The 15,346-nt window shown below is 41.3% G+C and overlaps 1 protein-coding gene across 1 annotated transcript in view; it reads left to right on the top strand.

The window, feature by feature from the left end:
• Positions 1-15,346, top strand: part of LOC124973409 (zinc finger protein 709-like) — an 87,634-nt gene that overhangs the window by 68,417 nt on the left and 3,871 nt on the right. Inside the window, exons 2-4 of the mRNA XM_047537348.1 lie at positions 8,950-9,076; positions 9,345-9,405; positions 10,038-12,118. Of these exons, the coding sequence (XP_047393304.1) occupies positions 8,950-9,076; positions 9,345-9,405; positions 10,038-12,118 (2,269 nt within the window). The remainder of the gene's footprint in view (positions 1-8,949; positions 9,077-9,344; positions 9,406-10,037; positions 12,119-15,346) is intronic.

Raw genomic sequence — 15,346 nt, 5'->3', positions numbered from 1 at the left:
GTAAGGTGGTTCCTCTGCCTCAGTACCTTAGACTGGGTTTGCTGTTGAGGCTGTGGGTCTCCAAGTTCCCCCACCTGTTCCTGCCTCAGGAACTTGATAGCTTTCTCATTTATGTTCTTGACAATTTCATTCTTTTTTTTTTTTTTTTTTTAATTGGTCCCCACATGTGCAGTGTTTTCACATTGGCGGATCTTTGTCAGGTTATAGATTATGGATGAATTCAGATTACTGCTAAATTCCAGTGTAGTGTGTGGATGAGTTCTTCCTGTTCATCCATGTGTGTTCATGCCCTGCACACGTCTATCCTCTTTACTTTCAAGTGGCTACATGTTGCTTTTCTCTGAATACCATTTGCATGAGCAGTCTTCTGTGCAGTTCTGTTTTTTGAAACGGAGGTCAGGCATTTTCTCTTGTTTAATTCATTTGTGAAGTTATTTCTTTTTCTTTCAACATACCTGCAGGTGAATTTATTTCCTTTGTGGGACTGCAGACATTTCCCCCGAGGTAGGGCAGCCTTCTTGCACCCTGTTGCAGTTTGATGGAGTAAACTTGTGTTTATCCGTCTTTTCTTTGGACTTTCTTTATCCTCTTATGTAGGACATGTTGGACTCTCAGATGTAAATCCTTGTGTGTCCCCTCTTGGCCACTGTAGACTCAGCCCTCCTGGGGCTGCATTTCATTAGTCAGAATCTGGCTTCCAACTTGGGATTGTGTTTTCCTATGAACTGGGGGTGAAGCAATCTTCTTTCCTGAGTTACTTCAATTGTTTGCTTTGCATTCTTTTAAAATCTCTTTTAGTGCCATATAGTTAGTTTTTCGTGCATTTAATAATTGTGTTTCCTTGTTATCTCTTAATTTTCTTGGCTGGAAGTGAGTTGAGAGAGTTACAGTGTGAGGAGGCCTTGGCCATGCAGCCCCAACTCTTCCTAAGTGAAAGCTGCCTGTCTCCCTCCTCTCCAGTCTGGCCTGACCTGGCCCCAGCCATCTTTGAGGTCGGGATCAACAGCCTTGGACACTGAGTGTGTAATTCTTCACACTTGCTTGTGACTCTGTGTCTAAGCAAAAGATGCAGGAAGAGTCTCCCCAGAGCAGGAGGACGACAGGAACTACTTGGGAAAGGGCTTAAATCTACCTGAGTGGAAACATCCCCATGGTGGGGCAGGTCCCCTTGCAGGGAAGAAACCCTGCCTGATGTGGGCTTTTGCCAACAACTTGTCCATCTGCCCTCACTTATCCAGGAGTCTGATCCATCCCCTGTCACTCATGGCCCCACAGTGTGCATGTATGGGCTGGGGTGAGAGAGGGGTCTTGTGGAGCCCTGGGCAGTCAGCAGGCAGCTGGTGGGAGAGGGTGGCCTTCCACAGTCACAGGCCTTGATCTCTCAACCTGTGCAGCTCAGAATCCATCTCCAGGACTGTGTCTCCTCTGCTGTGTGAGGCCCCAGTGGCTCTGGCTGAGACTGTCTCCCTGTGAGCTGCAGGTGCTGTGAGATCCCCAGGAAGGATGTCTGAACTTCCCAGAAGGCAGGAAATGGTGAGTGGTGGGGCCAGGACTCCTGGGGGAGGTGGGCTGGTTAGGACTGGTGGGAGCAGGGGTGGCTGGACTCTGGCCTCCCTCTGTCAGCTCCGGAGTTGGCCCACCCAGAGCTGAGTCAGATGCTGCTCCAGCTCAGCCCTGCTGCCTTCAGGCCTTGGTGTGGGCTGGTCCAGGGTGGTTCCCAGTGTGGTGCCTGGTCTGCAGCCACTTTGGCAGAGCCCTCTGTGCACCGCTGGACCCCTGCCCGAGGCTCTGAGTGTGCAGTGAAGGCAGAGGGCCTCAGGGGCTCCTGACTGAGGTGTGGGCTCCTGGGTGGAGGATGCTGACTGAGGGGTCCCTTTCCTTCCTTCTCCGGGATACCACCTTACTTTCCCCACCTAACCGCTGCCAGGCTCTCAGTTGATCCTCAAAATTCCAGCTGTTCACATTTCCAGACTCTGATTTCCCCTTCAGTTTCCAGCATTACCAACCCCTTAGCCTCATACTGAATTCAAGTGGGCAGAGCATCAAAGATTGATTGCCTGTTCATGAATTTGCCACGATGGGAAAGCAGAGAGCAGTCACCTGGAACTCTACTGTTACTGCTCTTTGTGCTTCTCTTCCTTTACCTTCCCCAGGTAGACACCTCATCAGAACAACTTGTGCACAGGTGTCCATTGCACACCCCACAGGGTCCTGTGTCTTCAGTCACTGTCCTTCCCTGGGGCTGCCACAAGCTGCCCAAGGCTGCTCTTTGTTTTGCAGGTTGCAGGGAATTTCAGGCCCTGGGTCAGCTCCTTCTAGAGGACAGCCTGAGGTGTGGGGTGCAGCCTGCCAGGGGAGCAGCTGGAGGCCCCAGGGCTGAGAATCTCCTGGAACAAGCCTCATCTAGACAGCGACCTCCTTGGGACATGGTCTCCCCCAAGCCCTGTTCCCCTTCATGGAGAAAGGTGGGCAGCAACCTGTGGATGCTGGTGCTGAGGGCCAGGTCAGCAGTGATTCCTGCCCCTTGCATCTCTCACAGTTGTCAGGGAGCAAGAACTCTCCAGAGCATGAGAACCACCCAGCCCAGTGCAGTGCTGTGCAAACCTGAAAAGCCTCACAGACTGGAGTCCTGGTGCAGGTCTCCTGGGAGGGCGGCCAGGGAGTATTTCAGTGAGCAGGACCAGGTGGGAGGAGGCCCAGCTGGCAGGGGCCTTCCCTGGCCCTTAATCCTGAATTGTCTGTGCTCCCTCAGCACCAGCTTTCTGTGTTTCTCACCTGAAATGAGCTACTCATTTATTTGAGACCCAGGGTTCCACAAAAGTGAAGTTTATTTATTCAGAGATGAACAAAGTAAACATTCTAAAAGAGTGAAAAGAAGTGTATTTCAAAAAAGTACCTAGTTCGTCTTTTTTTTCCATTTTGTTCGAGTTGTCTTCTTTCTGACTCGTGAGCATGTGTTGAACATTTCCGAAACCTTACCTTTTTAAAGAAAACAGATTTCAAACGAATTTTTGTGTGCTAAGTTCAAGAATGCTCGAAGTGAAAAGAGAAAAATAAATCTGTCATTGTTGGTGCACAGAAGTGCTACATTTCCACAAAATACAGGTAGGTAAATTTGGAGTCTAAGAATTCATGATAGTGTAGGTTGCTTTGGAATATGAAGATCTTTTTTCCAGGTATCACCACCTCTCCAGAAACCTGATAGCCAGGTATTTTCTACAGTTCTCTGGGGTTCCATTCATTCTGCTGATGGTGTCCCACAAAGGACAAAGTTTTCACTTTTTCATGTGGATTCACTGTTAAATTTTGCATGCATATGAGGTGCAGTGAGCTAGCTGCACACCCGTCCCAGTGCTTTTTGATCAGATCAGGCCACCCACACTTCCGTCTCCTAACATTTGTCCTTTCCTGGTGTCTGTGGACTGCTCCCCCAGCTTCATTATGAATAGTACAGTGACATGCAGTGCACTGTGGTCCCCCTGCTGTGCTGGAGGGCAGTCCTGCTGGCTCCTGCTGAGTGCATTCTGGTCCCTGATGCCCAGCCTCCTTCCCTGGTCCCATCTTCTCCTCCCTCCCCTGTCTTCCTCACCTCTGGTAACTACTCTGTACTTACTGTGAAGTCAGCTTGCAGCTCCCATGTGAGTGAGAGCACATGGCGTGTCTCTGTGCCTGGCTTATTTCACTTAGCTGGTGTCCTTCAGTTCCAGACTCATTGCTGCAGAACAGGACTGAAAACAGTTTTTGGTCAAATCATGTTTGTTTTTTCTCCTTAATCTTGAAGATGGTATCATATTTCGGAAACCATTCCCAAATCCATCTTGTGAGACTTCTGTCTGCATTTTGTCCTAAGAATCGGTGAGTGTAGGAGCAGACTAGGGTAACCTGATCAGTTGATGGTAACTGGAGAACAGACAGGGCAGATGTGCATCAAAAAGAAACTTTATTTCAAGACTGCTCTTGGGCTCGCCAGTCCACCAGGGTGCTGGACCTGAGAAGGTGCACATGGCCCCAATGAGGCTGGGTTTTTCTAACCCAGGTTGGGGGAGGAGATGCTCAAGGACTCCTTGTCCTCCTGGGATTGGCTGTGGTCATTTGTCAGCTTCTGATTGGTTGCTCCCTCGGGCATGTGCAGGCTGCTTGATGCCCTGCCCCCATCCAGTCACCCTAACAGTGAGGTTTACATCTTACTTCAGGACTTTGGTCCCCATGGATTTCCTGTGCACGTGTGCTGTGAGGTGAGGCTCTGACTTCAGGTGTTGATATGAACAGCAAGTTTGCCAGCCATTCATTCCCCAGAGGACTGGTTCCCCTGGAGTGACTCTGGCCCCTTGTGGCACATCCTTTCCTTCTCTGGGTCAGCCTTGTCCTGGGCCCCCATTTTCCTCCACTGCTGTACGTGTCTGCCTTTAACCAGAGCTACACTGTCTCTGTTACTGTATGTTGAGCAGGTTTTGAAATCAGGAAATATGATGCTTTTCACATTGTTTTTTTCTTCCATTTTTGTGTCCTTGTGATTCCATGTGAACATTAGAATGATACTTTTTATTTTTGTGGAGAAATGTCATTGGTTGTGAGCATGGTGGCACATACCTATAATCCCAGTGTCTCAGGATGCTGAGGCTGAGGATCCAGAGTTCAAAGGCAACATTGGCAAAAGCGAGGCTCCAAGCCACTCAGTGAGACCCTGTCTCTAAATAAAATACAAAATAGGGCTAGGGATGTGACTCAGTGGCTGAGTGCCCCTGAGTTCAGTCCCTGGGACCCTCCCCACTTTCACAATTGGAAAGTGATTGAACTGACCATGGTTAATTTGGATAATTCCTTATCCTCACAAATACCAACTATCTTTACATATATCATTTCTTTCAGAAGTATTTTGTAATTTTGTTGTTGAAGACTTGACAGATAGTTTCTAAACAAGTTAATGCCACTTTCACCCTCTGTTTCATGTCCTGGCTATTTTCCATTTCAGTTATGCATTTATTCATCTCACTCTCTACCCTGGCCCTGTGATGTCCTATGTATTGCAGGCTTCTCCTCCAACTTGTTTTCATCTTTTACTTTCCCTAATTTTAATATATTTGAATTTGTTATTCTTCAGTATTGCTTACTGCTCTTATGTAAAAGTGCTTTTCTATTCCCTTAGAAAAAATTTCTCTGCAAACTTCTGAAACTGTTTTAGTTTTGTATTTCACAAATCTATAATGAATTAATATTTGTCCCTGGAATTGAGGGAAATGATGCCTTTTTTTCAATTAGATACCTGTTTGTCATGACTCATCTTTTATATTGCATATGAATGTTCCTACTTTCCTACAATACCTTTTATGTCATTATTCAATTTTCCATATGAATTTCAAGCCACTAAAATTTTTCTTGTTGTATCTTTGTTCATCTCCTTGGTAATACTATGCTGTATCCAGTAGGATAATATAAAAGTTCTTTATTTATAGTCTCAGTCACTTAAGCCCTCTGATCATGCACTTTTAGGCTTGCTCCCCATTACACAAACTCCATAGTGTATTTAGCCAATCCTAGAATGAATAGCGTATTATATAGCTTGGCTCTCTGGCACCAGTGCTTCCTAGACTATAACCGTGCACAGCATTTACTTTGCAAGATACCAAAGTGGTCATGTGTTAGGTTTGTGTGTACAGCCATCCCTACCTACACATTAATAATTCCTTTACTGTGAATAACCATGTATGTGTAGCCCATTGTTAATCAGAAGTGTCTTTGAGAAAAACATTGTTCTATGGTACATGACTGTACATTGGATAATCCAACAGTCTGCTGTCTAGAATATGATAGGTGTTACACATTTCTTAATTCTTATTGGACTTGGACATGTACTTTTTGTCGATGATTGTAATTCTGTTTATTAATTGGGTATTTGACATGTATCACATTGTATGTTGATAGTAATTGGAAGATATCATGAAATTGTTTCTAGATGATTGTTCTTGCTTACTAGTTGGTTAAATTTGATCCAAAGTGAAGCACTTACCCATTCTACTTGTTTTCTTGGTGTAGTCACACAGGATGAACTCAATCCCCAGTTACCATGTCATGACCACATCAACGAATTGTTGTTTATACAAGCTCTTAGACTCTTTACTCAGAGGGTTCTTTTTCTTTTTCTTTTTTCTTTCTTTTTTTAAAATTTTTTCTTAGACATTGGGGTACTTTTGATCCTTTGGGTTCTAACATTAAGAGTGGAATAAAAGAATAGAATTTCCAAAGTAAAACAAATGTTCAGTAAATACCATTTTATTTCCATATACCCTCAATCACTATGAGTCAGTGAAAATGCTTAATTTTGTGGGATCCCTCTCAAATACTTAGCTCCCCCTATTGGCATGTTCAACTTTGTCTTCAGGGATTTCTAAGTATATATACTGTCAGAATAACTAATATTAGCTCTCTTCTGCACATTAGGTAGTATGGCTTTATGATTCCATGTATTAGATATGCAGCCTACAAAGACATTAAGGGTAACCTAGGAGCACTCCGTACTTCCTGGACTCAACAGTGAAAGGGTGTTTTTACTCTTCTGATGCTTTTCTCCATAGTTCCAGTCTCATGCTTCTGTTTTAGGAAGTGAGTGCACCAAAGAAAACAAGTTTTTTTCTCTTTCTTTTTTTTTTTAATTTTATTTTGAAATAATTACAGATTTATACAATGTTGTACAAATAGTATAGGAAAATCTCACGTACTATTCATTCACGTTTCCCCAAGAGATACATCATAGTATCTATAGCAACTTTAAACCAGGAAATCTTTTTTTTTTTTTTTTAATTTTTCATACATGTGTATGTCTCATTCCATCCTTCCCATCCCCAGCACCCCACTTTTCCCTTCACTTTTCTCTGCATAATCCACATTTCCTTTATTCTCTCCTACCTATGCCCTACTATGGATCAGCATCCTCTTATCAGAGAAAACATTTGACCTTTAGTTTTTTGGGATTGGCTTAATTGACTTAGCAAGATATTCTCTATTTTACCTTCAAATGCCATAACTTCATTCTTTTCTAAGACTGAGTAATATTCCATTGTGTGTATGTACCATATTTTCTTTATTCATTCATCTGTTGAAGGGCATCTATGTTGGTTCCATAGTTTAGCTATTGTGAATTGAGCTGGTGTAAACATTCATGTGGCTGCATCACTGTAGTATGCTGATTGTCAGTCCTTTGGGTATAAACCAAGGAGTGACATAGCTGGGTCAAATGGTGGCTCCATTCCAAGTTTTCCAAAGGATCTCCATACAGCTTTGCAAAGTGGTTGCACCAATCTGCAGTTTCAACAACAATATATGAGTGCACCTTTTCCCCCACATACTCACCAACACTTTTTGTTGCTTGTACTCTTGATAATTGCCATTCTGACTGGAGTGAGATGAAATTTTACAGTAGTATTGATTTGCATTTCTCTTATTGCAGGAGTTGATGAACATTTTTTCATATATTTGTTGTTCAAATATATATCTTCTGTGAAGTGTCTGCTCAGTTGTTTGACCTTTTTATTGATTGGATTATTTGCTTTTTTGTTAAATATTTTGAGTTCTTTATATATCCTGGAGATGTGTGCTCTATCTGAAGGTCATGTGATCAAGATTTTCTCCCACTTGTAGCCTCTCCCTTGTCATTGATTGTTTTCTTTGCTGAGAAGAAGCTTCTTAGTTTGATTTCATCCCATTTATTGATTCTTAATTTTGCTTCTTCCACTCTAGAGGTCTTGTTAGGGAAGTCAGGTCCTAAGCCAACATGATGAAGATTTGGGCCTGCCTTTTCATTTTTTAGGCGCAAGGTCTCTGTTTTAGTGCCTTATTCTTTGATCCACTTTTGAGTTGGGTTTCAGGCACTGTGAGAGACAGAGATTTAATGTCATTTTTTTACATATAGATTTCCAGTTTTCACAGCACCATTTTTAGAATAAGCTATGTTTTTTCCAAGGTGTATTTTTGGCACCTTTGCTTAGTGTGAGATAACCATGGTTATTTTGTTGTTTCTCTTTGCCTTCTATTTTGTACCTTTGGTCTACATGTCTATTTTTGTTCCAGTATCATGCCAGTTCTTTCACTATTGCTCTGCAGTATAATGTGTAATGTTGTGATGTGTTCTGCTTCATTCTTCTAATGATTGAGTATTTTGGGTCTTATTTTTCCACATGAATTTCATGATTGGTTTTTCTTTTTCTATGAAAAATGTCATTGGGATTTTAGTAGGAATTGCATTGAATCTGTATAATGCTCTTGGTAGTATGGCCAATTTGACAACATTAATTTGTCTAAGAGCATTGAAGAACTTCTTTTCTTCCAAGGTCTTCTTCAATTTCTTTCTTTAATATTCTGTAGTTTTCATTGTACAGGACTTTCACCTCTTTTGTCGGATCGATTCCCAAGTATCTTATTGTAGAGGCCGTGAATGTGGTTTTTCACCTAATCTCTTGCAGTGGGTTCATCACTTACATATAGAAATGCAGTTGATTTTTGTATATTTTTTATATCCTTCTGCTTTGCTGAATTGATTTGTGAGTTCTAGAAATTTTCTGGTGAAATATTTTGATCTTCTAAACGTAGACTCATGGCATCAGTGAATATTGATAATTTGAGTTCTTCTTTTCCTTTTCATATCCCTTTAATTTCTTTCTCCTGTCTGACTAATTCAGAGTAGAAGTTTTTTTTTTTTTTTTTTTTTTTTTTTTGTGTGTGTGTGTGTGTGTGTGTGTGGTTGTAGGAATTGAACCCACAGCCTTGTGCTTACAAGGCAAATGCCCTATCTGCTGAGATATATCCCCATCCCTAAGAGTACAAGTTTTGATGATCAAATCATGGACTAAATATTTGGAAATCACAGAAACATGAGAACATCTCACATGTTGAGAATGCAGCCCTCATGTTGTCAGTCTCTCCTGGCATGCTCTTCCTTTTTGTGGGACATTTTAGAACTCAGTGGCCTTTGAGGATGTGACTGTGAACTTCACTAAGGAAGAGTGGGCTTTGCTGGATCCTTCCCAGAAGAATCTCTACAGAGATGTGATGCAGGAAGTCCTTAGAAATCTGGCTTCTATAGGTAAGGATGATGTTTCATTCCGTAATCAAATACAGAGAACCAGGAAGTATTTTTTTCCCTCATGAATTTGGAATGTGAAAAGGCAGTATTTTGTGGAATGAACTGGGCCTAATGTCATTGCAATGTGCTACATAAATACCAGAATTCATTTTTTCCCTCCTTTTTTCATCTTTTTTATTGTTGCATTTTAGTTTTCCAAATTATAAATCCCATAATTCTTTCTGAAATCATGATGATTCATAATTACTGTCCTGGGTCTACATTTTAGGAACCAGATGGGAGGTCCATAACGTGGAAGATCAGAACACAAATCCTGGAAGAGATGTAAGGTAATTTGTAATTGTAAGAGTAAACAGAGTGCCTTGAGGTAATTCTAGCCTATTTTATAATTTTACAAATAAGCAAAGAAAACAAACATCATGTGAATTATGTTTATTCTTTATTCACCAGATATAAACTTTAATGTAAGATACGTTTCATATATTTAAAATTATTGATTTTTGACAGTAGTAATAACGTGCATTTATGATAGCGTAAGATACATGTTTCATATATTTAAAATTCTTGATTTTTGACAGTAGTAATAATGTGCATTTATGATAGCACTGTTTTTGTACTAGCTATGGAGAAGCATTGTTGCAAAGTGATCATGATATTGTCTTTCAAACAGTTTAGACATGACAGAAAACCAGTAGTTTCCTTGACCGTGGTTATAGTGTAATTCAGATGCCTTTTAATAAATGCAAAAATACAATTAGCCAACCATAAATTGTGCTTGTAATTTTTTTTTTTTTTTTTACAGAAGTCATATGATAGACTCTGTAAAATTTTAAAAAGGTACTCTGGAAAAATGTTCAGTGAGAGTCCATATCCAGTTGTAAAGGGCATTCCTGCTAGAAAGTCCATGTGAAAGCAGTGTGTGTGGGTAGATCTTCATTTATCAATTTTTTTTTTTTAACAGGCACATAATATCTCACTCTGCAAACACAGCATATGAGATTAAGGAGAGTGAAGGGAAGCCATATGAACTTAAACAGAACAGCAAATCCATCATTCCTCTCATAAGTGTTCAAAGACAAGCATCAGAGCACACTGTAAATGGACCTTATGAATGTTTGACATGGGGAAGAGAGTTGAGTTCCAGGTGTTTTCAAGAATATGGAGCATCTCATACTGGGGAGAATCCTTGTGAATGTAAGGAACTTGGGAAAGGCTTCTCTGGTTCAAATTACTTTCAAAAACATGTACAAACTCATACCGGAGAGACCTCTAATAGAAGGAAACAACGTAGGAAACCCTTCATTAGTTCTGCTAACCTTCAATTACATGAACAAACTCATACAAGAAAGAAGCTCTATCAATGTGAACAATGTGGAAAAGCCTTCACTACTTCCTCTTACCTTCAAATACATAAACGAACTCATACTGGAGAGAAGCCCTATGAATGTAAACAATGTGGAAAAGCCTTCACTACTTCATCTAACCTTCAAATACATAATCGAACTCACACTGGAGAGAAGCCCTATGAATGTAAGCAGTGTGGAAAAACCTTCACTCAGTCCATTCAGCTTAACTCACATGAACAAACTCATACAGGAAAGAAACCCTATGAATGTAAACAGTGTGGAAAAGCCTTCACTACTTCTTCTTACCTTCAAATACATAAGCGAACTCATACAGGAGAGAAGCCCTATGAATGTAAGGACTGTGGGAAATCCTTTACTTCATCCAGTCACCTTCACTCACATGAAAGAACCCATACAGGAAAGAAGCCCTATGAATGTAAACAATGTGGGAAAGCCTTCACTAGGTCCTCCTACCTTAAAATACATAAACGAACTCATACAGGAGAGAAACCCTATGAATGTAAACAATGTGGAAAAGTTTTCACTACTTCATCCAGCCTTCAAATACATAATCGAACTCACACTGGAGAGAAACCATATGAATGTAAGCAGTGTGGCAAAGCTTTCACTCAGTCTATTCAACTTCTCTCACATGAACATACTCATACTGGAAAGAAGCCCTATGAATGTAAGCAATGTGGAAAAGCCTTCTGTAGTTCCTCTTATCTTCAAATACATGAACGATCACATACTGGAGAGAAGCCCTATAAATGTAAGCAATGTGGAAAAGCCTTTACTGCTTCCTTTTACCTTCAAGTACACAAACGAAGTCATACTGGAGAGAAGCCCTATGAATGTGAACAATGTGGGAAAGCCTTTGCTTCAACCAGTGATCTTCATTCACACGAAAGAACTCATACAGGAAAGAAGCCCTATGAATGTAAACAATGTGGGAAAGCCTTCACTAGGTCCTCTTACCTTCAAATACATAAACGAATTCATACTGGAGAGAAGCCCTATGAATGTGAAAAATGTGGAAAAGCCTTCACTACTTCATCTAACCTTCAAATACATAATCGAACTCATACAGGAGAAAAGCCCTATGAATGTAAGCAGTGTGGAAAAGCCTTCACTCAGTCCATTCAGCTTCACTCACATGAGCAAACCCATACAGGAAAGAAACCCTATGAATGTAAACAATGTGGGAAAGCCTTCACTACTTCCTCTTACCTTCAAATACATAAGCGAACTCATACAGGAGAGAAGCCCTATGAATGTAAGGACTGTGGGAAATCCTTTACTTCATCCAGTCACCTTCATTCACATGAAAGAACTCATACAAGAAAGAAGCCCTATGAATGTAAACAATGTGGGAAAGCCTTCACTATGTCCTCTTACCTTAAAATACATAAACGAACTCATACAGGAGAGAAGCCCTATGAATGCAAACAATGTGGAAAAGCCTTCACTACTTCATCCAGCCTTCAAATACATAATCGAACTCACACTGGAGAGAAGCCCTATGAATGTAAGCAGTGTGGCAAAGCATTCACTCAATCCATTCAACTTCTCTCACATGTATGTACTCATACTGGAAAGAAGCCCTATGAATGTAAACAATGTGGAAAAGCCTTCACTGCTTCCTCTTACCTTAAAATACATAAACAAACTCATACTGGAGAGAAAATCTGTGAAGGTAAGCAGTGTGGTTAAATCTTCACTCTGTCCAGACTCTTTCACTTACATAAGCAAACTTGTACAAGAGAGAAGCCCTGAGAATGGAAACAATTTGGGAAAGTCTTTACTATTTCCTCTTACCTTCAGATACATAAGTGGACTCATACTGGGGAGAAACCGTATGAATGTAAGCAGTGTGGAACACTTTCAATACTTCCTCTTACCTTGAAATACTTAAGTGAGCTAGAGAGCTCTGGTACGGTTTGTATTTCAGGTATCCTCCAAAAGCTTAATTGTAAAATAATGCAAAAAGGATCAAATGAGGAACAATTGGGTCTTGAGAGTCTTAAAACCAAATCAGTGAAATAATCTCCTTATAGGAATTAACTGGTAACTGAAGTGTTAGGGAGTACTGGAGATGGTTGAAATTAGGGACATGACTTTGGCATATATCTGTTTCACCATTGGAGACCTCTCACTCTGCTTCCTGTCCATGATGTGAGCTGTTTTCCTTTGTCACATTCTTCCACCATGATATTGTACCTCACCTCACATGCCCAAAGAATGGAGCCTGCTTTCTATGGATGGAGATCTTAAATAAACTCTCCCTCTTCTACAATTGTACTTGATGACTCTTTTAGACACAAGAGTGAGAAAGTTCAGTAAAATACACATTGGTCTTGAGAGTAGGGTCCTTGGTGTAACTAATGTGAACGTGTGGTTCTTAAGCATTTGGCACATTTTGGAATTGGAGGAATTTTGAGATGTTTAGCAGTACAAGCTGGAAATCGTTTAGTTTGTCTGGGGAGCTTCATGGCCGATACTGGTGAGAGCTCAGAAGACCAGAATGCATATAGGACTGTGGACAGTGAAGACAGGAATTGAGAGGGTTTAGAGGAAAAGGAGGACACCATTGGTAATTGGACTAGAGACCATTCCTGTTATGTTCTGTGAAGAAATTGTGTGCATTTTACCTGTGTCCTTGTATCTTCTGAACATTTTAAAAGTGATGGACTTCTTTATCTGGCACAAGAAATTTCTAGGCAGTATAGCATTCAGGCACTGGCATGGATTTTTGCTGGCAACTTTTAGCCATATTTATTGTCCTAATCAGGAGCAGAAAGCAGAACATAGCAGAAAGATTTGGAAAACATGAACTTAAAGAGTAAAACTGGAGGGAAGGAAGTTGCAGTTGTTAAAGACTTTACTGCCACTAAAGAAATGCTAAATACTTTGACCAGAGACAAAAAGAAAGATGGCCTGAGGGCCTCTCAGGCGCTGGCAAAACCACACCATTCTCATAAATTTCAAGGGGGTAACAGTGAAAATTCTCTAGAGAAGAGACTGGTGGGGCACCCTTCTTACACAAGGGAGCCTCGGAAGTTTTTTCAACTTGGTCAGTCAGACACTCAAAGGCTGTTGCAGCCAGGATCCCTGGAAGCTGGGGATGCTTGAGATGCTGGGGATGCTTGAGATGGTGACAGACCTTGGTGTCAACCATGTGCTGCTTTCTCTGCCGGAATGCAGAATGCTAGAGTTAGGGCGCCATGGAAGTTTCCATGATGATTTCAAGGGAAGACTGGGTAGGCAAGGCAAGGTGCAGCAGGGTTAGAGTCCCTTTGGGCACTCCCTGACAAGGCAAGGTGTGCATATTTGATGAGGAAGCTGATGATGCAGTGGAGACCCTGGAGATTAAAAAAAAAGTACCTGTAATTGTGGGACGTCGTCCTAGGAAAGCTGCAGGAACTGAGCATAGACAACTCAACAGAAAGACCATTTAGCTGAAACCAACAAGGCACAATGGTGAAGCTCCATGAGCCCTTTGAAGAGCACATCGCAATGCCACGTACCCCTGGTGCCGGACATTGAGCTTCAGGACCTGTTTGCCCAGCTGAATTTTGGTTTACCTATGGTCCTATCCCTTCTTTCTATGCTCCTATTTTTGTAAATTAAAATGTTTGTTGTGTATTTTTATAAATTAGTTGTAAATAGCTTTTGATTTTTACAGGAGCTTATAATGTGAGTTTGAACTGAGTCTGAGGAGACTTTGGAGTTGAACTTGTGGGCAGTCTTGAAAATGGACAAAAATGTACTTTCATTGGAGATGGTTGTGGGCTTTTTGGGGGCCAGTGTTGCAATGTTACAGGTTGCATGTGAGGTGTCCACCAAATCTTCATATGTGAGCAAAGCCAGAAGGTTCAGAGGAGAAATGATTTTGTTGTGAGAATCTTAACCCAACAAGTGAATTAATCCCCTGATAGTGATTAAATAAATGGCAACTTCTGGGGTCCAGCACCACAAAACCTGTGGGTCAGGTGAGGGGCAATGGGGGATTAGAAAAAAAAAAAAAAAAAAAAAAGACTCACAAATGTAGATTTTAAAGCAGGTGGCATGCTACTTTTGATGGAGAAGCAGCTCTAAAGAGTTATGCCAGAAATCTTTATATATGTCTCAAAAGCAGATTAAAGAGTGTACAAGCCTTATTTGTATTCAGGGAAGTTGCATCAACTTGTACATCTATATAGCTTTTCCACTGTTGTAAAGTGCAATGTTGGAAGCTTTGTGTAGCTTTCAAGGAAGTTCATTGTTTAAAGTTAGTGTTACGTGGGTAGAAACAGAAGCAGAACTCTTGGAACACTGTAGCTGTCCAGCATAAGAATTTCTCTATTTTCAGGAGCTATGTGCCTGCAATCAATGTCAGAGTTGATAGGAGTCTTGCACAACACCTCCTCATGCAGGGCGTTGCCACATCAGCTAAGCATCCTGTGCCGTGGCGCAGAAACATTCCCAGGCACTGAGCATCCACAGCCATGAGGTCATCAGAGACCCATCATCTTGGCCACTGCTCTCCCACCCTCTGTCATCCTGTCCTCTGTCACCACTCTCCACTTTAACTGAATTTGTAGGATGTGGCTTTGGGTATATATTTGTGTTTAACCAGTGGAGACCTCTCTCTGCTTTTTGATCCTGGTGTGAGCTGCTTCTCTCTGGCACACTCTTCTGCCATATGTTCTGCATCCCCTCAAGCCCTGAGAAATAGAGCCTGCTGTCTATGGATTAAGACCTTTGAAGTCATGAGCCCTTAAGTCATCTTTTTCTACCTCTACAATTTTGCTAGTTGGGTCATTTACTCATAGCAGCAAAATAGCTGATAAAAACAAGCCCTGTGAATGTAAACAATTGAAAAAGCCTTGTTCCAGTCATCTTCAAATACATGTACGAATTCATACTGATGAGAAGCTTTACG

Source organism: Sciurus carolinensis (assembly GCF_902686445.1).
Source record: "Sciurus carolinensis chromosome 19 unlocalized genomic scaffold, mSciCar1.2 SUPER_34, whole genome shotgun sequence".
Classification (NCBI taxonomy): Eukaryota; Metazoa; Chordata; class Mammalia; order Rodentia; family Sciuridae; genus Sciurus; species Sciurus carolinensis.
The sequence above is the reverse complement of the archived record's forward strand: the minus strand, read 5'-3'. Positions and strand labels throughout refer to the sequence as shown.